General features: G+C 40.6%; 1 protein-coding gene across 1 annotated transcript in view; it reads left to right on the forward strand.

Moving 5' to 3' along the window:
• The window catches only part of LOC122555783 (heparan-sulfate 6-O-sulfotransferase 1-like), a 270,554-nt gene extending 246,430 nt beyond the window's left edge, over positions 1-24,124 (forward strand). The window contains exon 2 of the mRNA XM_043701923.1: positions 17,380-24,124. Within this exon, the coding sequence (XP_043557858.1) occupies positions 17,380-18,085 (706 nt within the window). The 3' untranslated portion in view covers positions 18,086-24,124. The remainder of the gene's footprint in view (positions 1-17,379) is intronic.
• Positions 24,125-24,503: the final 379 nt, after the last annotated feature.

Raw genomic sequence — 24,503 nt, forward strand, 5'->3', positions numbered from 1 at the left:
CTTGAAAGTGGAGTTGTAGGTAGACAGGTTGGTGAAGAAAGAATTTAGTACGTTTGCCTTTAATGGCCAGTGTATTGAGTGTAGGAGTTGGGATGTCATGTTGGTGAGGCCACGTTTGGAACACTGCATTCAATTCTGGTCTCCCTGGTATGGGAGAGAGGGTGCAGAAAAGATGTAGAAGGATGTTGCCAGGGTTGGAGAGTTTGAGCTAAAGGGAGAGGCTGAATAGGCTGGGGCTTGGTTTCCTGAAGGGTCAGAAGCTGAGGAGTAACCTTCTAGAGGTTTATAAAATCATGAGTGAAATGGATAGGATAAATAGACAAGGTATTTTTCCCAGGGTAGGGGAGTCCAAAACTAGAGGGCATAGGTTTAAGGTAAGAGGGGAAGGATATAAAACGGACCTAAGGGGCAACTTTTTCACACAGAGTATATGATGCTGCCAGAAGAAGTGGTGGAGGCTGGTACAATTACAACATTTAAAAGGCATCTGGATTGATACATGAATAAGAAGGGATTAGAAGGAATATGGGCCAAGTGCTGGCAAATGGGACTAGATTAATTTAGGATATCTGGTCGGCATGGACGGTTGGACTGAAGTGTCTGTTTCTGTGCTGTAAGTCTCTATGACTGTGATGGCTATATAACAATTTCCGGCTGGGAAACATTCATTCTTGAACATTTGGTGGAAGAGGTTCAAGTTTGCCCCCTCTCCCCATACCAATCATGTTCTTGTGCAGAGAGTGGTGACTTGGCCAATTTATTGGCAGACAGCTGGTGTATGTGACTGTCTTGTAGCTTATAGTGTGGAAAGGAGAAGCAATGTGTTTATCAATTAATCTCCCAGTTGAGACTTCAAAATTATTCAATATTCGGGCAGGGGCGCACTGGGATAGGGAATAATGTGAATGTGGATCCTTGCAGATTTAGATTGACATTGGTAACCTTTCACTACTATAAATCAATCTTTGCACCATTTGCCATTAACCTGTCTCTATTGGATTTGCCAGGTTTTTTTTATATAACAAAATGTCACTACTGTTGTATTTCTTAATGAACTTGAGGCAGTTCTTCGTGTTCTCAGTTGTATTAACCCCACACGCTCAGGATATTTTTTGTACATGTGATTTCTCATGACTTGGAAGTCAGAGGTTGTATAGAAACAGTCAAGACAATTCAACTCTAACTTCATCATTGAGAATAATTGCTGATCTCTACCTTCATTCTCTACTAATTAAATAGTTGATTTTAAGAGCTGTCAGAGCCACAATAGGCCAAATGTCTGCCTCCGTCACTATATAGTTCCAGAATAGATTCACTTAATGCTAATGCAGCAACATTAATGTCCATATCTGCCCAGTGACTACTCAATAATGGATTAACTGTACTTACTAGAAATGGCCAAAGCATCTTAGCTGTGCATTTACACAGAATGACACTGGTGTGCAACACTGCAATAACATTGTGTAACTTTTGAACTGTGCATATCCTTTGCTGGTTATTGTTGTGGACAAGTCGAGTCGGTCAACCGTGAATAAGCAGTGCTATCTGTTCATTACGCTGGCACTTGGCCACAGATCTTTTAGGGGCCTTTACACTGGAACCTAATTTAATCAGAAAGCCTTTGGCACAGTGCCTACTGACACCTCAGCAAATAGAGCAAGCACTTGTGTATCTCATTATCGAGTGAGATTGAAAAATCCTTACTTGGAGCAAACCGAGTCTGAATCAGGAAGCCTGGGTTAGGATATTTATTGCAATGTCAAATCATGTACAGAACTTCACATAAAGAGAGGAGTAGAACAGTCTGATTTCAAGAATGTGATTTTAAAAAGACAAACAAAATTGTTTAAATCTCCAACAAGAATTTAAGTCCAAAGAAATGGGACAGTACAATTGTAGAAGATAGTTTTCAGTGCCAGAGAATTTGTTTGTGTAGTCCTTTAGTCTTATTATGCAAAGCCTTATTTGTATTGGAATGGAAAAGCCCTCCTATTTTCTGGCATTGTTAGTCGGTGCTCGTTGCAGATGTACAGCAACATTATGTTGTAAATGGTAATGGTTACGAAGGGCTCATGCTTCAGTTACATTGGCTCCACCAATTGTCCCAATGTGCCCCATGGTCTTGTGGATGGAGACAAAGCATTCTACTTTATCTTTTGAAGTGAGGGATGTATACCTACCAGTTTGCTGAGGTCCTAGAAACCACACCTGACCAAATATCATTGTATGCATTGCTATTAAGCAAAAACCCTTCTTATTTTTGAAGTACAATGCATTTTCTGTGGATACACTAAGATGGTGTATGCTCTACCAATAAATATGCCAAAGGCAACGGGGAATTAGTAGCAGCAAATATCCAACAACCCTTAACCACAACCAAATACTGGGAGAGGTGGAAAATATCACGATATATCAGGAATTGTCATCTGGGAACAAATATCCCATTTCACTGGTTTTCAGTGCAGAGTTTCTTGAGGAGACACTGGTGGAATGAAACTTCCAGAGGGGCAACACAACCCAAAGAGCAACATGCTGATTTGCATATTATTGCCTGGGTTCCATCAATAAAGGGGTGCTATCCAGTTTATACTTTAATAGCTATTCAGTTAAATTGTAGCTGATCCACACCTAAACTCTTTTTTGTTTTGCATCTTATCCCTCATTACTTTTATCTAAAAACAAAAATCTTTTTACATCTGTCTTGAAAGCTCCAATTGTACCAGCATTCAAACCAGACAGGCTAGACTGGAAGGAAATGGGGCAGCGATCGATATTTCAACAGAGGTTTGTGTCAGAAAGGTGCTCCCTGATTTTACTCTGGAATGGACAAACCCCTACTTTTTCAGTCTGTAAACCTTGGATCTCCATGGCCCTGCAAGACTAAGTAGGTTTTTTGTGTGTATCATATCATTTCTTTTTCATATTAACAATGGTTTTTGGATGGTTCAGAAAATTTACATAGTGAGAAGGGTTTTTCATAGTCAGCTCTCAATTTCTTCACTTAGTTCATAGCATCATAAAGCCCAGACAGGCCATTTGGTCTGTGGTGCTGGTCAGTTGGTCCTGTTACTCTCTGTTTTGCCCACAATCCTGTAGATTGTTCCTTTTCAATTGTATCTCCAATTCCTATTTGAAAGCTACTATTTAAACTACTTCCACAACTCTTTCAGCTTGTGCATTCCAAATGGTAATGATTCACTCCATTAAATTAAAGAGGTTTTTAATCTATATCCTATGGTCAATAGGCTTTGTGCTGATGGAAATGATTTCTCAGTGGTAATTCTAAACGCCTCTATTAAGTCTCCCAATAACCTTCTCTGCTCAAAGGAGAACAATTCCAGTCTCTCCACATTACTAATGCAGTGGGATTCCCATTCCTAAAAGTCTGTGAACAAAAAAGGACTTGCTTCTTTTTGATGAGATTTTCAACACAATAAGAATATATTCCATTGGGTAGCCTACATGTCATTTATTCTGTGCTGCCTTTAGACTTCATGGCTATACAGTGTAGTTCTTACTGAGTCACAGGACAGTTGTGTTAACAATGCTGAGACTTTATTATTTGAGTTGCGTAAAAGATGTGCCGTTTAGTTGGATTGGCCATGTTAAATTGCCCACAGTGTTGAGGGATCTGCAGGCTAGGTGGGTTAGCTATAGGAAATGTAAGGTGACAGGGACAAGGTTTGGGGGTGGGTCTGAGAGGGGTGTTGTTCAAAGGGTCGTGTGGACTCAATGGGTCAAATGGCCTGCTTCCACACTGTAGAGATTCTATAATTCTAAAACATCAGACAATCTTGACAGCTTAAAACCTGGGAACCCTACCAACATGTGAACAATAACGGAGTCATAGAGATGTACAGCACAGAAACAGACCTTTCAGTCCAACTCATCTATATTGGCCAGATATCCTAGATAAATCTCATCCCAGATACCAGCACCTGGCCCATATCCCTCTCAGTCCTTCCTATTCATACACCCAACCAGAGGCCTTTTAAATATTGCAATTATACCAGCCTCCTCCACTTCCTCTGGCAGCTCATTCCATACACGCACCACACGTGAAAGAGTTGCCCCTTAGGTCCTTTTTAAATTTATCCCCTCTTACCTTAAACTTATGCCCTCTAGTTTTGGACTCTCCCACATGGGGAGTGTCTCTTTACCCTATCCATGCCCCTCATGATTTTATAAATCTCTATAAGGTCACCCATCAGCCTCCGATGCTCCAGGGAAAATCGCCCCAGCCTAATCAGCCTCTCTCTATAATTCAAATCCTCCAACCCTGGCAATATCCTTGTAAATCTTTTCTGAACCCTTTCAAGTTTCACAACATCCTTCTGATAGCAGGGAGACCAGAATTGTACACAATATTCCAAACGTGGCCTAACCAATGTCCTGTACAGCCGCAACATGGCCTCCCAACTCATAGTTTCAGTGCTCTGACCAATAAAGACATAGCAAACACCTTCTTCGTTATCCTGTCTACCTGCGAATCCACTTTCAAGGAGCTATGAACCTAAACTCTCAGCTCTCTTTGTTCAGCAACACTCCGCAGGACCTTACCATTAAGTGTACAAGTCCTGCCCTGATTTGCCTTTCCCAAAATGCAGCACCTCACATTTATCTAAATTAAACTCCATCTGCTACTCCTCAGCCCATTGGCCCATCTGATCAAGATCCCTTCTGGACTAATCATCTGTCCCCCATAATTGTGACATTTTGTGCATCACAGGATATAAACTCACCATCTAAGATCCACATGAAATTGTAGAAAAAAACAAAGCAAAACAAAAATATGGGCTCAGGCCAATTTGGGAGGAAACTATCTGAGAAATTGTTCTTTGGCCTGTCTAAATCAAAAATAGTCAAAGAGATCAGTCTTTGAGGTACTGCAAAGGCTCTAAGTGGCCGCACTATGATTGCCTATCTGAAAAGTTCATCAAGATCACAATGGCAATGTGAGAAAGCCTTCAAGGTGTTGACACGTGTTGAATGTTATTTTAGTTACTGCGGTTTACAATCTGAGAACATGGGAAATAATCATGTAAAGACTATTGTAACGAAACAATCACTATAAATCCTCTAGAGAATTAAGGAGGACGTTCTTTATCTGTAAGTTTGAAGCTCACTACCATTGAGAGTACAAGTTCATTGATAGGATAAACTCATGAGAGAGGAAGCAGTGGAAGGATGTCCTGATTGGAATAGATGTTCAGGGTGGAAACAGACTTATGCGAAACATGATGACCAGCAGGATGCATTTGAGACAATGGCCCATTTCTGGGCAATAATCACTGTGAAGTTTTAATTTTATGTCTTAATCAATCTAGGGCAGTAATCAAGTTCTTAAAGCCCCTGAAGGTGAAAAGGCCCAGAGATAACCAATCCAACTTGAAGCATCCCCACTATGGAGAGAAAAAATTGGTGGCTTCCGTAACTGGAAGAAAGACTTGCATTATATGACAACCACTGGACATTTCAAAGCATGTCACAGTCAATAAAGCACTTTCTTTTGAAGTGAATGAATGAAACACAACAGTCAATTTAGAGCAAACTCTGATAATCAGCAATGTGATAATAACTAAATACTTCTTCTGATAGTGTTGAAATTATCAGATACTTATTTTGGTAGAAAAAGGGATAGAGTATAATCTGGGGCTTAATGGGCCTTGACACCAGATGGGTAGCTCTGAATCATCTCCCATATGTTCTGGTACAAGCCCATTTTAGGCCTTATAATGTATTCAGCTTGCTGTGTTCAGCTTTGGTCACTGCCTCACAAAAGAACATATGCACAAATTGGAGAAAGTTCAGACAGCATCAACACTGGTGCCAAGTACAAAGATAGTGAGCTTCAAAAATAGGTTTCAGAAGCCTTGCCTTGAAGAAGGATTTGAAAAGGGAGAGGGAGTACCTTATGAGGTTACCTAAAGGGTTAAGTGCTCTGGATAAGCCAGACCCCAAGGCTCACTGCTACTTCAAAGTCAATAAAATAGAACACAAGGTCACAAATGCAAGTCAGTGAAAAGAACATTTAAAATTAACACCACGCAGAAAGTTCTGTTATTTAAAGAGTGGTAAATGTTTGGAGCCATCTATTGGACAGGGGGACAGAAACATCAGGATGTTTGAACCGTCTGTCTAGGTGCTGGAAGGAAGGATGGCTTTCAAATTGCCAAATCGCTCATTTCATCAAAAGAGGAAATAATTATGACAGTGCTCCTTCACACAGATCTACACATCATAATTTTCAACCGCTCTCTGAAAACTATTTGCTTCTCAGCAGCTTTAATCCCCGTGCTCTTTCTGAACGTATGTTTATGTCTTGCTTGGGTCTTTGTCTGTAATCCTTGATGATGAACATGAAGGGAATTTTCTTCAATATATTGGGAGGGGGTTGAGGTGAAGTGTCATGGGAGCTACATCTTGAGCAAGGAAATCCCCGTCTCCCTTAGTTAAAGTCACCAGATTGAGAACAGATTATCTCCACTTGCATCGGTGGCATTGAGACTGATTCTGTGTCATCCTCACCTCTGGGCTCTGTCTACTTTGGATTGAAGCAAGAGTCTTCTAGCTCTCAGTAGCTCACTGAGAGGAGCTCTGCGGATTTTCCATCACCTATGCTGCATTCCCTTTTGCTCCATTGGTTATTGAGATGACCAAACTGAGGTATAATCACCCATGTGGATATAGCATCCTCTAGTGGTGGCCTCTGGTACAACAAGCACTTCCAGCTTGTCGAGTTTTAAGCATTAAAGTTAGGTTCAATATATTGCTCAGTGTGAAACTACCTCTTTCCTAACAGTGTGTATGTGCTTATAAAGTGAACAGAAATTGTCCCCATTATAATGCCACTAAGTTCACCTGGTAGCTTTTTTCAACAAAGTCACTGTCGAGAGATGAGATGAAAATGTCCCAGAATCTACCTCCACAATTGAATTGACAAATCTCAGTCAGAGCAGCAGTTGGACCAGCTCGCCGTGGATTCTTCTGAAGGCAACTGGGTGTGCAGCTCCTGATCCCTATCCAGTAATCCTTCCTGTTGACTGTATGCATGAGCCTGCTATGAATGGGACTAGTTTCTTGTGTGACTCCCACTTTTTGTTAAGCAGGCTGCAGACTCCTGAGGGGGATGTTTAATCACCAATGGAAACTGAGCAGAATGCAGCGACAATGTACTACTTCATTTCCTCTTTCATTTCAGTGCTGCAGTGACCTCAAGGCTGTTGAGTTTCCAGGTTTGCTGAAGAGTTCATCCAAATACTAGGGATCCTAGCCCCCAGTAGGTCCTATGACAGAGGCTAGCTCATTGAAACTAAAGGCAAGATTTACACCCCTAAATCCCCAATGTTTGGGCAGAAACAGAGATGGACAGGTACATAATTTTGCACCTAGGAGAAAGTGATGACTGCAGGTGCTGCAGATGAAAGCTTATGCCCAAAACGTTGATTCTCCTGCTCCTCGGATGCTACCTGACCTGCTGTGCTTTTCCGGCACCACACTTTCTGACATAAATTTGCACCAATGGCCGGTATGTGGTTTATTAGTGCCCAATAAAAACTATTGAAAATGCAGTGGGATAGTTTGCTGAGAGAAAATGGTTGTTTTTGTACCTCTCGAGTATTAAATCTATGGATTTGGTCATGAGTAGCTTCCTTTCTTTTGGTTTAAAGTATACAGTCAAGCAGTTCAATTTGCCACACCATTGTGAAATTATTTAACAGTTCACGGGGCAATTCCACACTTTTCCGAGGTTAATTATATGGATTTTTTTTTAATATTGAGCATACTGCCAGAAAAAAACATCCATAGTTTAAAAAGTAGAGGCATAGAATCTAAGTGCAAGGAGATTTTATTTGGCCTTTACAAATCACTTAGAGCCTCAGCTGGAGTACTGTGTTCAATCCTGGGTACCACACTGCAGTTCTTGGAGATGATGTAGAGGACACTAGCTGGAGTGATACAGACTGAAGTTAGTTCTACTCAAAGAAAAGGTGATGAGAAATTGAGTAGCAGTGTTCCAAACTATGAAAGGTTTTGCCTGAACCGTTACCACTTACCAGAGGTTCGATGAACAGGGGTGATAGATTGAAGGAAGTTGACAGAAGAAGCAGAAAGGAAATAAGACTGTTTCTATGCAGCCAGTTGTTCTGATCTGCAGTGGGCTGCTAGAAGGTGTTGTGGAAGCCAATTTAATGATGCCTTTCAATGTAAATTGGATAAATGGTGGGGGCAGTGGAGAGCGACAGGACAAAGGGGCGTAATGCTAATTGATTGGCTGATTGAAAAGATGTAGTACAGGTACAATGGGTTAGACAACCTATACTTAAGATTCAATAATTTTGAATTAGTTTCACATGATTGTAATTTCTGCTTTAAAGATATGCTAACTCAGTTTGAAGGATCATTCAAAGTGTTGCACGTGGGTTGTCTCTGAAGTGATGTTACTGTCATGTTTGCAGCTACAACCGTCATCACAGCACAGCAAGATTCCACAAACTACTTGCACATTTGTTTTCGTGGCACTGGTTGAGAAGGGAATGTTGTTCTGGATTCTTCTTCCTCATTAGATTAATCCCATATTATCTTTCCCGTTCCTAAGCAGGCAGAGGGCACCTTGCTTGAACATGATATCCAACCAAATCATGCTTTCCCTGTAACATTTTCTACCAGTCTCAAACAATGTCACCTAAAACAGATAGATGACCAACACTGGTGATACTGTGTGGGTTCTTGATGTTTCCAAAATGGCTGCTGCAGTTTCACCAGCAAAGTGTGGTATGTCCAAACAATAATTGGATTTGAGCTGAAGTCACGTCGGCCAGACCAGCTAAGGATAGTCGTTTCTTCCCTAAAGGGCATTAGTGAATCAGATGGGTTTTTCCCACTAGTCCATCCAGTTTGGTGTCCTAACCAATAAATTAGCCTCTCCATGTACTTGTTCTTGGACTTTCCATAATGTGGGTGATTTCCCCCAGTGTAAATGACCACATTTGGATATTTTCTTCTTCTAATCTTATGGCACAAAGGCCATTTTTGTGGTAATGTCTACTTGTTTACCCCAAGATTTCCACAATGGGGAGGCATAAATGTAGATAATCACCAATAAATTCAGTAGGAACTACAAGGGGAACATCTTTACTAAGAGTGATTAGAATGTGGAGTTTAATGCCACAGCAGAAGTTGAGGAGAATAGTATAGAGGTATTGAAAAGGGATATGACGGGGAAAGGACAACTCAATCAGAGGTACGACATAGTAACATGATTCTAATTGTTGAGTTATCAGGTTGGAAAGTGTCATGGCAAAACTAGGGGAGGGAAGATCAAAAGGAATATATTTGCATTTATAATAGTGTAGTTGGTAGGGTGATAGGAAACTAAAACAATTTGCAGTGGAGGACTGTTTTTATGTGGGCAAAAACAGCAGCCATTTTGTCTCTCATAAATTTTTGCAAACTGATAGAGTCGTAGAGGTCGACAGCATTATGAACAGGCCTTTCAACCCATTTCGTCTGTGCCGGTCAAAACAAGCATTGACCTATTCTAATCCCATTTTCCAGCTCTTAACCTTATATGCCTTGGCATCGCAAGTGAACATCTAAATATATGTTAAATATTATGAGGCTTTCTGACTCTCCAACTCTTATAAGCAGATTCCCATCAGCCTCTGGGCAAAAAAGTGACCTCATGACTGCTCCTTACCTGATATCTGTGCCTCTGATCATTGCTGCCTCCACCAAGGGGAGATGTTCCGAGATGTTCCTTCTTTCAATGAGGCAATTATCAGTTGACGTTTTTCTTTCAGCAATGTTGGTTGAGGAAGGAAATGGCTAGGGCATCAAAAGAACTCCTTATTTTAAGAATACTATGTTTTTTTCTGTGTATTTTCCTGTGATTTATAATGGAATACACAACATTCTGCTTGAGGCAGCAACTTTCCCTTCATTTTGTTTAACTTTCTCTGAACAGTTCAGCAGAGTGGTGTGGAATATTTTGGTTCAAGCTGCCCCATGTGTTTCTTGGATGTTTGTCTTCCCACCTGAAGATCTGAACTCTCTCTAATAAGATGCAGGGAAACCCCAGTGAGAAACGAACCCAAGCAGTGTCACTGCCAAATGAAATGGGCAGGCAAGGTGTAAAAATGAACCCCCCATTCACAGGATTGTACATTATATACAAAACACCATCTCAGAGTTGTGTTGGCAGTCTATGTCTTCAAAACAATCACAAATTATTTACGCTGGAGGAAAAAAAGAGTTTTACTCCTATTGCAAGTCTGCAAACCTTCTCAATGGCAGAATCCTAAAAGCTTAACTTAATTTGTGCCTAATTGCTTAATTAAAAGAAAGAGAGGGGGCATATTTTATTAAAAGAATGTTTTTTAAAAAAATTATTTTAAAGTCCGGAAGCTGTCATAATTATTATATGTTTTTAAATGGAAACCCCACTGTGTGTTTTGCCCAGTGCTGTCAGGTTTGCCAAGTTTTGTTGTCCCTAAGTTTTGGAAAACAAAGGAAATTGATTTCAGATTTTTATTTTCTGGAGCAGATTGTCATGTTTTCTCCTGAGGTGCCAAGCCTCAGGACCTGAAACTGCGATTTTCAAAAAAGATTCCCTACAGCCATTCCCTGTCAGTTTGAGCAACAACAGCGAGTGCGGCAGAGAGGGATCTAGATCGCAGTGAGCACAGAGTTTAGTCCTGCTACCTGGCATTGCATTAAACCAACTGTTGGAGAAACAGTATCAACTCCCTCTTACTAATCGTGTGTGTTTGTGTATGGGTGGGTGTGTGTGGGTGTTCACGCACACAGTCCTGATTTCTGATGTTGCTTGACCTACTGTGTTGTTTCCAGCATCACATATTATCAACACCGGGTAATACAGTACAGTAGAGGCTCTTCATCACATTAACTCTGCACTAATCCCACTTTCCAGCATTTGGCACCATAGCCTTGAATGTTATGTCTTTTTGAGTGCTCTTCTATATACTTTTTAAACATTTTGAGGTTTCCTCCCTCTACTACGCTCTCAGACTGTGCATTTCAGGTTTTTTTGTACCCTCTGGGTGAAAACATTTTTCCTCAAATGCACTCTAAATCTCCTGCCCTTCCCCTGAACATTATGTTCCCCCTTATATTGACCCTTCAACTAAGGGGAACAGCTGCTTTCTATCCACCGTGTCATGCCCCTCATAATCTTATAATCTGCAATCTGGTTCCCCCTCAGCCTTCTCTGCTCCAAAGAAAACAACCTGAGCCCGTCCTGTCTCCCTTCATAGCAAAGATGTTTCATCCTTGGCAACATCCTGGTGAATCTCCCCTGCAATCCCTCCAGTGCAGTCGCACTTTTCCCATAGTGCACTCTTCCCAGAACAGCTCATAGTACTCCAGCTGTGGCCTAACAAAACTCCTGTACAGCTCCAACATAATCTCCCTGCTCTTATAAGCTATGACACGTCATAACAAATATGTTTTTAAATGGAAACTCCACTGGATAAAGGCAAGTGTCCCTATGTGCTTGTGTCTATGCATTTTTGATGAGTTGATATGCACACTGGTGTCAAGTGAAGAAACTGTGTCTATGTGCCTCTTGAAAATGGTGTCTGGAATGAAATATCACTGACCTTTGCAGAATAATTATTGCAGTGTAATATTGGAGTCAATACGCTCAGGAGTGGAGAAGATAATATCCTTCTTGAGAAAGATAATGAACTTTTCTCCACAAGCAGAAGTTTACCTACATGTCATCTGATGGTGCCACAGGAAACTATTATATCTTCAAGAGGAAATGTTCTGAAGGATTCATATTTGATTCAATATGTTTTAATACTGATTCTCTCTGGACAGCTGCTGCCAGACCTGCTGAAATTTTCCAGCACTTGTTTTTATTACAACATCATTCAATATTGATTCAGCAGCCAGTTATATTCACCCCAGTCACATACCGACTCTACACTGTGTTGAGGCTGTTAATAATCTCAAGTAACCACCTCTACATTGCACCTCGGCAGAGTAACTCTGATGCTGTGCAAGTGATTTTACAAGCATGCTTTTAATAGGAGAGGGGGGAAGCTTTGTGAAAGTATCATTTTGAAAGGACAGATTGTCATAGAGTCATACAGCATGGAAATAGATCCTTTGGTGTCTGATGGGAATTTAAGCTTGCCTGAAGATCAAACAAAATACATCCTCGCGTTCACTTGCTTTCCCTCATTCCTTCTACACCCTATCTACCTCCTCCCCTTAATTCCACTCTCTCCTCTATCACAACTCTCGTTTACAAACACCATTTTTTCCATCATTGACTCCATTGACACTCCTACCTATACTGTCATTGCTACCTCTATCACCCCCACCACTACCACCAACATCACCAGTATCTTCTCCACTTCCTGTAATAGAATTGACTCCTCCAGTTGCCAAATTAGCTTGCTGGCATTGCTTTGCCATGGTATTAAAACATTTTAGGAAGTGATATTCTGAACCTCCTGAGGCACGTTCACTGACTCGCTTCATCCACAGAAGTTCTTTTATTCCATGTTTGGCTCTGGAAGTACTCCTATTGTATAAAGACCTATAAAGCTGTTGCATTGACAGTATCAGAGAAAACAAGTATGTTTCACCATGCTGTGAGTGAGAAAAAGACAAAGGCACTGTAAATTGTTTCAAACATAGATTTAACACAAACAAATATGGATATGACGCAGAACTAGATTAGTATTTTGAAAAGAAAGATGTCTAGGCTCAAAGGAAAAGAATAGAAAAATGTCTCCAGTTGAAGAGCCATTTTGTGCAATTTTTATGATTGTGTAATTCTACTGGATCAATATATGTACCTTATTTCATGGCCCTCTGGAGTGAACTTAGATTTTCAATCAGAACAAATCACTTCAGTTATGCTCGGAAAATCATAATTCCAACATCTCAACCATTGCTGAAATCCCTGCAGTGTAAGTTCTGGTCCATCCAACACCTCCGAATGCCAAACATCATGCCATCCCCTTTGCGCATGCTCATGTTTGTAACTGTTTATAACAGTCGATTGTAATTGGCTTTAAACTGACAACAGGTCTGACAGTATGTGTTATTTGTTTGTGAAGCCATTGGAAGGTTGCCTGGTGCTACAAATTCAATTAGTTTGTCGTCTTTCATACTTCATGCTTGCGGAAATTCACTCCTAGGAGCACACTGGAGTTAGCATCTGGCATTTTTCTTAATGATTGCTTGGCATCTATTGTCAAGTTGCTATTGAGGAGAATGAAGTGGTGGGCTTCAGACTTTATAATTTATCAATCCATCAGGTTAAAGGCTGGGTGCAGATGGCCCTGCTCCTGGTGTGCCACCTCCGTGACTCCATCATGATTTAATCCCATGGTCAGCATGTTTACCAGTTCGGGAATGAATTTACTTCATATTTGGATTGCGCAAATTTCAATTTTGACCTTTTTAAACACGTGCATTTAGTCTTCCCAAACTTTCCCTTTTGCCAACTTGCTCTGTTTGTGTCATGACCATGGCTGGACATTGGTTCCTGAATCTGGAGATTTGGGTAGGTTTGTGGGGTTGCGGGGTGCATGGTAAGGGTGGAAGGGGAAGGACTTTGCATGATACATCTCTTTTCAAATCTCAAGAGTGTTACTCAGAATAGAAAGATGTGCCGATTTTGCTAAGATCAAGTAAGGTATGAGAAAGTTTGTCTGCGACAGAACTACCAGCTTCAACTGGCTAAGTTGAATGGCCTGTTCTGTGCTGTAAATTCTTTGTAACACTGGCACGTTAGGGGGGATAGCCGTGCAGACCGGCTGTCGACAGCTCTCGACACTTGCTTTTTGATTGAAAATAAACATCATTTCTCAATCTTCCTGCTTCATTCCTTTGGCATCTCTCACTTGGTACTTCGGTGTTACAAGATACCCTCTTGCTGCACTTACTGTTAGAGTGTCGATGGAGTGAGCAACACCAACCACACTGCTCAGAAGTCCTGAAGGAGCTTTTTCCTTCAGTTCAGTACCCCCTTTGTTTTCCCATATCACAAGTGGAAGAATTCAGTGCAGGAATAGGCCATTCAGCTCTTTGAGCCTGCTTTGTCATTCAGTAGGACCAGAGCTCATCTGTTTGTGTTTCGAATCCCCTCGATCTCTGACAACCCGAGAATCTCGATGATTAATCTACTTCCTCTTTAAAAATATTCAATGGTCCTCACCTGCACTGTCCTCTGAGTCAGAAAGTTCCAAAGTCACACAACCGCTGAGAGAAAATATTCTTTCTCAACTCCATCATACAAGGGTGACCCTAATTTCAAAACAGTTCGAGACTGTCAGCAACAGTAAACATCCTTTCCACACCATCCTGTGAACACTATTCATTATCTTATAAATGCAAAATGCTGTGTGTCTCTTTTTCAGAAAAGTCGAAGCAGACCTGAAACATTAACTCTTTTTCTCTCTCCGCAGATGCATCCAGGCCTGCTGAGTTTCTCCAGCATTCTGTGTTTGTTTCAGTACCAAATGAGCTTCAGTTAAATCACTCCTCACTGTTCTAAACTTAGGTGAATACAAGCCCACCCTATCCAATCATTCCACCTAAACCAACCCACTCGTTCCGTATCTTTCAAGTAAATCTCATCTAAACAGCCTCCAGTGCAATTGCTATTCTTCCCTAAATAAAGAGAGCAAAACTGCACACTGTATTCACAATGTGGCCTCACCAATGCCCACAACTGGTTCCAGTGCAACTGTCAAATGTTCATGCCTCCATTGGCAGCACTTCTTTATATCTCCGTTCCAGTTACTTTAACTGACTGAAGAATCAGGCAGCCTTAATGAAATGCCTTTGCCCACACATCCAATAGCAATCCAATTCTTCATCTTACATTGTTTGAACCAAGTGCTGAAATACCAATGGCTAAATCTTGCCCAGGAGAAATATTTCCCTTCAGTGATAGAAGATGCCTGTTGCGCAACAGACCCAAACTGACTCTGACGTTTTCCAATGCAGTTGTGTCATGGTGGCATCTCTTGCGATTGTCATACCTTGGGCCAACTCTGAGTCTCTTGCATTCTTGCTATCTGATAAAATGAGTTGTCACAGAGCCACGATACTAACTAAACATTTACTTAATTTTCAATTTATAAGCAGGAAAGAACCACAGTGTGTCCAGTGAAATTAAGTTACTTCTGCATGTTGGAAAAAAAATGTTGAATGTTCATACTAGTTAATTCATGTGCTGCGAAGTGGGCAGATTATATCTGTCCCACCAGCAGGCCTAACACACTGGCCTTTTGTAAGACAGTAATGAGGTAAACTACATTCATGCAGTACTCTTGACAGATAATGAATCGTGCATTATTTATGTAATCACTTTGGCTTTCATTTCAATTTATTCTGGGATAGGCCACAATCAGCTTAATTTTCAGCTCTATGTTTCTTTTAAAATCCTGCCTGTAGGCTTTGACTTTGCAGCGTGTGTGTTTTCACGGATAAAAGCGGCGGCTCAAATTGCTGGCAATTCCTTCTGAAATCAGGCCCTCATTACCGAATGTTTACCTAGATTAAGAGCCGCAGAGGAACAGGAGGCAATCGCTGCTGGAATTTGCACATTTTCTGGATTCTTTGATGAAACTGATTTGAGTTTTGAGCCCTGATGTGAGACATCAACACAGCAACTTGTTACTCAGGGCAGAGGCAGTGCTATCCATCTGTTATCTCCCTTTGTGAATTAGTTCAATGATGTCCAATACTGTGGGCATTCTGACATTTTGGTCTTATGGATTCATTGAAATTTTTGTCATTGCTGTATTACCCTATTTTGCTACCTGTTATTATAAATTGCGCCCAATTTACCTGACCGTTGACAATAGGAAGGGAAATTGGACAGGGCATATAATGAATGGCCAGTCTGATATCACTCATTTAAAAACCCCCCATTTACTTTAAACCATTCTGAGATTGTATGATGATGAGTTGCCGTTATTTGTAAAGTTTTTTTGTTATAGAAAAAAATCTCATTATACATACAAAGTTAAAATGTTTAATTGAAGCAACTGAATTCACCAAATTAGTTTTTTTTGTGCTGTCTGAAAGTTTGAATTCTACCAAGTCTTGACAGAATTTCCCAACCTGCTGCCTCAGCAATGTGGTTATTCAGTCAGGGTGCCATTTCTCTTTCCTTGATTTTTTCAACACAATGGGACAAACTCTGCACATAGGATTTCACCAGAACCAATCTACCTTATTAATAGGAAAGGAATAAAAGAACAGTTACATGATTCAAAGTGATTAATACATGACAAAGATGAATAATGCATTAGCTTACAATAGTACAGACCTTGAGAATCAGTGAGAAAAGGCTTTTTGTCAAAACTTTCAATTTTGTATTCATCATGATGTTCACAAAATACCAATGTAAAGAGGAACAATATTCTACACTGTATGAGGAGAAAGCACTGTAAATTGACTCTCATTGGAAGGGATATTACTGTAGACAATTAACTGTCAGTTATCATCTAACTGGTCCATTCTCCATGAGAACTCACTTACCAACCAATTGGCAATCTCCTGTCAAACAGTCATGCCTGGATGGCTGCAGCTCCAACAACACTCAAGAAGCTTGACACCATCCATGACAAAGCCGCCTGCTTGATTGGCACTACATCCACAAGCATCCACTCCCTCCAGCACTGGCGCTCAGTAGCAGCACTCTGTACTATCTAAAAGATGCACTGTCGAAGTTCACTAAACGCACGATGACAGCCCTTGAGATAGACAAGGGCAGCAGATACTTGGAACATCACCATGTATATGAATAGGAAGGGTTTGGAGGGATATGGGCCAAGTGCTGGCGAATGGGACGAGATTAGGTTAGGGTGTCTAGTCGACATGGACGAGTTGGACTGAGGGGTCTGTTTCCATGCTGTCCATCTCTATGACTCTATGACCACCACCTGCAAGCTCCCCTCCAAGCCACTCACTCACCACTATATTGCCGTTCCTTCACTGTTGCTGGGTCAAAATCCTGGAATTCCCTTCCAAATGGCACTGTGGATTTCAGCAGATCAAGAAGCTCACCACCACCTTCTGAAGGGCAACTAGGGATTGGCAATAAATGCTGGCAAGCTAGAAATGCTCACATCCCAAATGGATTTTAAAAAATGCAGTTCCTTTTGTATTGGTATTCTTATAAGTATCTAGTTGAGTGCAAGATAAAAAGCTTTGACAAAATGTGGTTTTTATTCAGCAATACTTGATTATTATATAATTGATAGGGCTGCAACAGAAATTTTAACTTCTAAATTTTAAATGTTTAAGTAAGATTGATAATGTTGTCTGCGGTAATATCTGGTTGATGAGGAGACTGAAACGTATTTATTTTCTCTTTTGCAGGAAATTCTATTACATCACAATGTTACGAGATCCTGTCTCACGCTACCTTAGTGAATGGAGGCATGTCCAACGAGGGGCTACATGGAAGACCTCACTGCACATGTGTGATGGGAGGACACCAACGCCTGAGGAGCTGCCACCTTGCTACGAGGGCAATGATTGGTCAGGCTGCACACTTCAACAGTTCATGGACTGCCCATTTAACCTGGCTAATAACCGGCAGGTGAGAATGCTTGCAGATCTCAGCCTAGTGGGCTGCTACAACATGTCCTTCATTCCTGAGAAAAAGAGAGCCCAGATGCTTTTGGAAAGCGCCAAGAAGAACCTCAAAGATATGGCTTTCTTTGGTTTGACTGAATTCCAAAGGAAAACACAATACTTGTTTGAGCGGACTTTTAACTTACAGTTCATTAAGCCCTTCATACAGTTCAACAGTACCCGCGCATCGGGTGTGGAGACCGATAATGAGACGATCCACAGGATTGAGGAACTTAACGACCTAGACGTGCAGCTGTATGACTATGCAAAAGACCTTTTCCAACAGCGGTTCCAGTACAAGAGGCAACTAGAAAGAATGGAACGACGGATACGGAATCAGAAGGAGCAGCAACAACAGAAGATCCCTGAGGAACTGCCCAAAGAGGAAATGGAAGAACAGGGACGCATACCCACAGAGGATTACATGAGCCATATTGAGAAATGGTAGCCGTGGTGGACTACCACGTATCTCATGTTCTGAAAATAATGATGAATGAACTTTTGGTCTTCTAGATCGTAATGGATCTCGGAGGTTGAAAGAGTTTTTTTTAATGTCTATAATTTTAAAAAAGAATCTGTAAAACAGAGATGTTTGCTTCAGGGCAGTATGGGTCTTTCTAGACCACCCAGGTGCACAAGGGATCTGGACGCAGAACTAAGCCAGGATACTACAGCTGGCCAATCATGTGATGTAAGTCATGATTTTGTGACCCGGCACAGTTGATGTCTGTGGAGCTATTAGCAATGGATAATGAAATTTTCAACACCATTTATGGCACCTGGATACACATCCTGCAATGAGAAATGGATGTGTTTGAATTAGCTCAGTGACTGGTGCCATTTAATTCTCAACATGAATATGCAGTGTGTTCGTTTTTGGATGGTTTCATGGATTTTGAAAATTTTAAAATTCAGGTTTGAAATTTTGTACAGCCACTGGCCAATTGAACCACTGAGTAAAAGCATTCCCAATCTAGTCCAATTCCAGTCATTCCCACTTGAGGCTAATCCAATCCTTTTATTCTCTTCCTTTTGCTTTCCTGTAGGACTTGACCTCCTTTCCTAGTGTAGGGTTCCATACAGTATCTCCTCCAGTATCTTGTCCGAATGATCGTTACTCAAGGATGATCCTTGATGTGAATCAGGCGGATTATCTAACTGCGGAGGGGACATATTAGCCAACCCTGATCCAGTCCTCAGTCGATACCTGCATTGCCATCTCTGTATATTAAGCAAGAATGGGAAACCTGCCCATTTCTTTTCCCCTTTCTTAAACCTGAGGTGTCGGGGCCAATTATAGGGCCCAATCTGCTGCCTTAGGTGAGCTCGCCAAACTCAGCACTGTCTAGGGATGGAACCTTTGGACCTTCTTGATGTGCATGGCTTAGAGGTGCTGACAACATCCCTGAGCCAAGTTCAATTCTCAGTGGTCAAGATAAAAGCTCTGTGTTTATAATTAATACCATGTTGCAATTGTACACATATTCATCTCATCTGAGCCTGTTGTTCCTAATACTTAGTGTGTTGAGCCAATTTGTATGGAAAGTTTAACAAAAGATTGTTTGTTTTCTCAGTCACCTCAATTCTACACAGGATTGGGAATCCCCTTAATATTCATTTTGATTGTTCTGAATTTTTAAAAAAATTGAATATTATACCTGCACACCTGTAACTTTCTCAGCCATTATGTGATAGTTCAGATAGGTCCTATCAACAAGGCAAAAAAGGTTATTGTAGGGTCATGAATCTTTTCATTATGTTATTCAGTATCATGTTGTAGCCATCCATTTCATGTTGTTTATGCCAGGCTGAAAGCATTTTGAATTGTGTAACATTTCCTAAAACACAGTCGACAACCTCATGGTACATCTTTGTGAGCACCAGACAATTTTAGATTAATTTGAAATCTTGTGGTGCTGACTATCTTATTCTCTAACCCCAATCTAATGGTATTACATACCAGCCATTTTGTTGTAGATCCTGGGAAGGTGAGCTGGTACACTATCCGACTAGAACATCAAAATCTCTTTTTCAGTCAGGACCTTCACTTGACTATTCTCAAACTTGACGCCTTAAAATCTGGCATTCTGCGTCACAAAATGAAAATACCAATCAAACTTTCTTCAGAATCCAAGACCAGATCTGACTGATTGCAGAAAATTGAGGAATGTAATCTTTGTTAAGCTAACTATTTTACTTATGATAAAGCCATAACACATTTTATGGTTGTACCATCTGAAGGAGTAGTCATCATATTTTCTTCTCCCCCTCATCTCTTGGGTAACACAAGATCTTGGATAATTTCTAAGAATCAATTTCAATAAAGACCACCCAAATTGAAAGAGGTGAATAAGCTTATTTTGCTGTCTGCCACTACATCCTCCAAAATATATCATCACAGAGCCTCTCAAACAGTATACACCCTTCCTTCCTTTCTTCAGAGAATATTTAAATGAGTCAAAATGAAGTGTGATTACCATCTGTCCCCGAACTGTTATGACTTCCTTTGGTCCAAATATGACTGTCATTAGAGATGTAAAATATTCCAAACTTGGATGATAAGTTATTTGTTATTTTCAAGAACCAGTGAATTAATTGAATAGGTTAATTCTAAGCGATAACAAGTGACAGCCTATTTCTCTCTGGAAATTTCAAATGCAATCAACTTGTCATACGGTCTCCATTTATAAATGCAAAATCTGTGTAATCTGGATAAAAAGAGACTGCTGCCTTTGATTTCATAATTTACCTTTGTTCTATTGCCGTTTATGTGAAAAGGCTACACTCATTCTCCTGTACCCCACACCCACCCCACCCCACCCCATCCTCAGTCCAGCAATGTTGGACATACAGTATTTAGGAGCTGCTCAGGATTTTGTTTTTTTCCGTCATGCTTTTTCAACCGCCTCAGCTAATTTCTTTGCCTGGGTGTGTCTGGTTTCAATAGATGCAGTAACGTTTTAGGAGCCAAGCCAGGCTAGTTTATGTTTAAATTGCTGCAAAGCCATATGTGGTGTCTCCCTGGTTACTGCAAATGAAGGAGCCAGTGGCAATTCAGTGCAATTTTATTCTCCCCCCCCCCCCCCCCCGCCACTCCCCCCAGACACCAAATTTGAGCTTTTTAAAGGGATGGTATCTACTTGGTAGCGAATCCTTGGGCAGGCTTTGTTTCTGGAACAGTTTCAGGTTTCATATGTTACTGTTAGATTAAATCAAAGACAAATAACTTTTAGTGGCAGATGCGATTGGTAATGCAGCTGTGTAATTGTACTCCCAACAGACCTGCCAGCTGTCGCTCATCGGGAGTGACGGGCTTTCGTTTCGGGTAAAAATTTTAACATGTTTTGATATATGTCATGGAGAAATAAATGGATAAAATAAATGAATATGTTTAAATGGCGTTGCCGTCTATGTTACTGCTATCAAACATAAATTGCACTCCTAACATTTTCCCCAGTGCTGACAGTTCTCGTCGCTAGTTCTGTCAGTGCAGTCGTTTGTATGTAAATATTTTATAATGACACTTCTTTTTCTTCCAGTTTTTCCTACTTTGCTTGGGGGTCACCACAATGCTGATTGATCACCTTCTCTAATTCCTGTCAGTCACCCATTCCTTTGCTCTTCCCACCACATCTTTCCATCTGGTCTTAGGCCTTCCTCTTCTCCATCTTTCATATCATCATTCCATAATTCACCAAGCCACATAAAATCAGTAAAGTCTTTTTTTATGACAGTGTCGTCTTGATCGCCATGGCTTAAGTTCCAAAGTACTCTTTATGTCTCCATTCATCTCAGAAGACTTGTCACAAACCTTTGTTAAGAGGTAATGAAATTTTCTCCTTAATAAAACTTCCCTGCCTGACAATAGAATTCAACCACTTGCCCAACACAACCACTGTGGTAGCAGTATCACCAGATACCACCCTAACGTGAACCAACACTATTCCCCTGCATTCCCCACCTGCCATCACTTCTCTAGTACCTTCTCCTTTGAACATCTCACATTTTCCACCCTCCTTAACTTTCAATCAAAATGTTTGTCCTGTACACTCTTCCAAGTCTTTTTATTTAAAAGAGTTATCATACAACTTCACTGCTTTCCTCCTCTGCCTCTGTTCTGAACAGCTTATCATCCTCCTGTTATTTTAGCCTTCATCTCAACTCATCATATTCTCTCTCTACTCTGAGTTCACTTTCTACTTATCCTTCATAGATCTCTCCCTCCGTGTAAACTCCCTGACCCATAATTACTGCCATCCACTTGAGTTACAATCTCATATCAGGTTTCTAGTCCCATTGTGACAAGTATAACTAATGTTATTGCTGATCACTTCCTTGTATCACTCTAGACCCACACCCCCTTTCCACACTGTTATGATCCGATCTGATGTTATTATAGGACAAGTCACATCCTAGACTGAAATCTTGTCTTGAAATGTCATATTTTGTTTTTTGTACTCTTCCACTGAAATACAAGTGCTGCAGAAGGTAATTAAACAAAAGGAAAGAATATCTGCATATAACACAAGATTAAGATTTGAAACTCATGGTAAAATCCCATTAATCCTAACAGCAGTCCTTTGTTGTATGCATACCAGAGATAAAATTTCCTTCTCTATCAAACAACAGATGCATTAATTCCTGGTCTAGAGAATCTGATAGCCTCTTTCTTAAACCTCTCGAAAGCAAGGCACAGGTTCTGACAGGTTCATATAATGTCTTCAGCATGTTAACCAAACACTTCTGGTCTGGAACGTTGTACCTTGAGGTAATCAATTTCTTAACAATGTTAAACAACCTATTATTTAAGAGCAACTGTTTTACTTATCCAAATACAACCAAGACATTTGCAAACTTTCAAACTGAAACCCAAAAGTATTTCTTTTGATTTCCTGAATCAAAAGAAAAAACATCAGTTTCTGACCTTCTAGACTGAAACCATGTACTTTATTTGCTCCTAAATTCTCTCAATAGAAACAAATAATCATGAAAAACCATGAATTCTTTCTCTAATACTGTGTTTTAAGAGAAATCATTGAACACCATAGCTACAGAAATACTCAAATGTTTCAATAAACCCCTTCAGACAGACAGACTAAAACCCAGATGCCACTATGTCAAATCCAACTCGAAAATAAATGATATTAAAATATGTAAATCTCACACCTTCCATCACAAGTTCCAAATTTGTATCTATCTGACGCTAGAAAACAAACTATTCCCCATATCACTTATAACCACACTTTCAAAATGCCAGCTTTCTAACTTTTTGCCCTTAGTTCACCATATTTCAGCAGGTACTGAATTGCTTAATTGCTCTCTTGCCTCTGCCTTTGATGTACTACTGTCCAATAAAACCATTCCTCTCTATTTTTGGTCACAAGCTCTGGTAAAGCCAGTAACCCCTCTCTTACATACAAGGGACACAGGCTTGCTAAGATACGGCACACCTGAACTGCATGAAATAATATTGGGTCCTGCTGTCATCTGCCAAAGCTGCTAACTACTCCAGAAACATCCTGGAATATAAAGAAAACTCCTGCTTCATTTCTCCCGGAAATAGTTTTCTTCACCCTTGTCCCCTTCACCCTAACCTCCAACAATAAATGCAAGGACTGTTGTGGCTAAAATTGAGGCCATCTAATCAGCTGCCTCTTGCATGTCTCTTCCTTCTGCTAGCCCATGGGTAAAACATCAAGTAAAGTTTCTCTGTGCCTCAGCCTGAACTCTCTTCATTCTTTCCAATGTCCTTTCTAAGCTTATCTTGTCCATGAAATCCACTTTCTGCTGCAGTGCTTACCAAATGCTTTCACTGTGACCTCAATTTTGAGTTTGAAAATTGTCACAGTCCTTCAGTGAGAACCGAGAGCATGGGGTCTGGAAAGTGGAAGCGTGGCTATTGTAACTTGGTCTGAACTGCTTGGGAGCCATTACTAGCTTGGCTCTCGTGACCCTAAAATTTGAACCCACCACCACTCCTGAGGGGCTGATCCTGGTCTGATGTTAGCCCATATTGTTAATGGTTCTCTCTCTTTAATTATGTTGTTACCCTCACTGCTTAGCAACTTACTCTTGACTGCAATGTCTTGAATCCCTTCGCTCATGTTTCTACCTCTGCCACAACATCAAAATGTCAAAGTCATAAACTGCACCTTACATCACTGTGACAAAATTTCTGCCTCCTCTGCTACCTTTGACATAATTGACAATTCTCCTCGAATACCTCTTCATTGTCATCTTCCTGTTTTCAATTGGTTTGAGGCTTAGCTATTGAATCATAGCCAAAGTATCCATTGCAATGGTTTCCCCTTTTTAAAAATAACTTCTTAAAACGTGTATCTGATAACCTATTTACTCATTTGATTGACTGTCTCCCTGTATGTGTCCAATCCATTTTATATTTTTATGTATCTGAGTGGTGTCTTGAAATATTTTAAGGGAAGGGTATAATATAACTTCAAGTTGTTGACTACTTGTTTGATAAAAATATTGAAATATTTTCTTCATTTATTTCCTGAAATTCTTATACCGATAATCAGCAAACTATTCGACATTTTGCACACGGGCAGCATGATGGCTCAGTGTTCAGCACTGCTGCCTCACAGCGCCAGGGTCCCAGGTTTGATTCCATCCCCAGGTCTGTGGAGTTTGTACATTCTCACTGTGTTTGTGTGGGTGTCCTCCGGATACACTGATTTCCTCCCACAGCTCTGTAGGTTAGGTGAATTGGCCATGCTAAATTGTCCATAGTGTTCAGGGATGTGTAGGTTAGGTGCATTAGCCATGGGAAATATAGGGTTTTAGGTTAAGGGGATGGATACTCTTCAGAGAGTTAGTGTGGACTTGTTGGGCCAAATGGCCTGTTT

Source organism: Chiloscyllium plagiosum, chromosome 13 (genome assembly GCF_004010195.1).
Source record: "Chiloscyllium plagiosum isolate BGI_BamShark_2017 chromosome 13, ASM401019v2, whole genome shotgun sequence".
Taxonomy (NCBI): Eukaryota; Metazoa; Chordata; class Chondrichthyes; order Orectolobiformes; family Hemiscylliidae; genus Chiloscyllium; species Chiloscyllium plagiosum.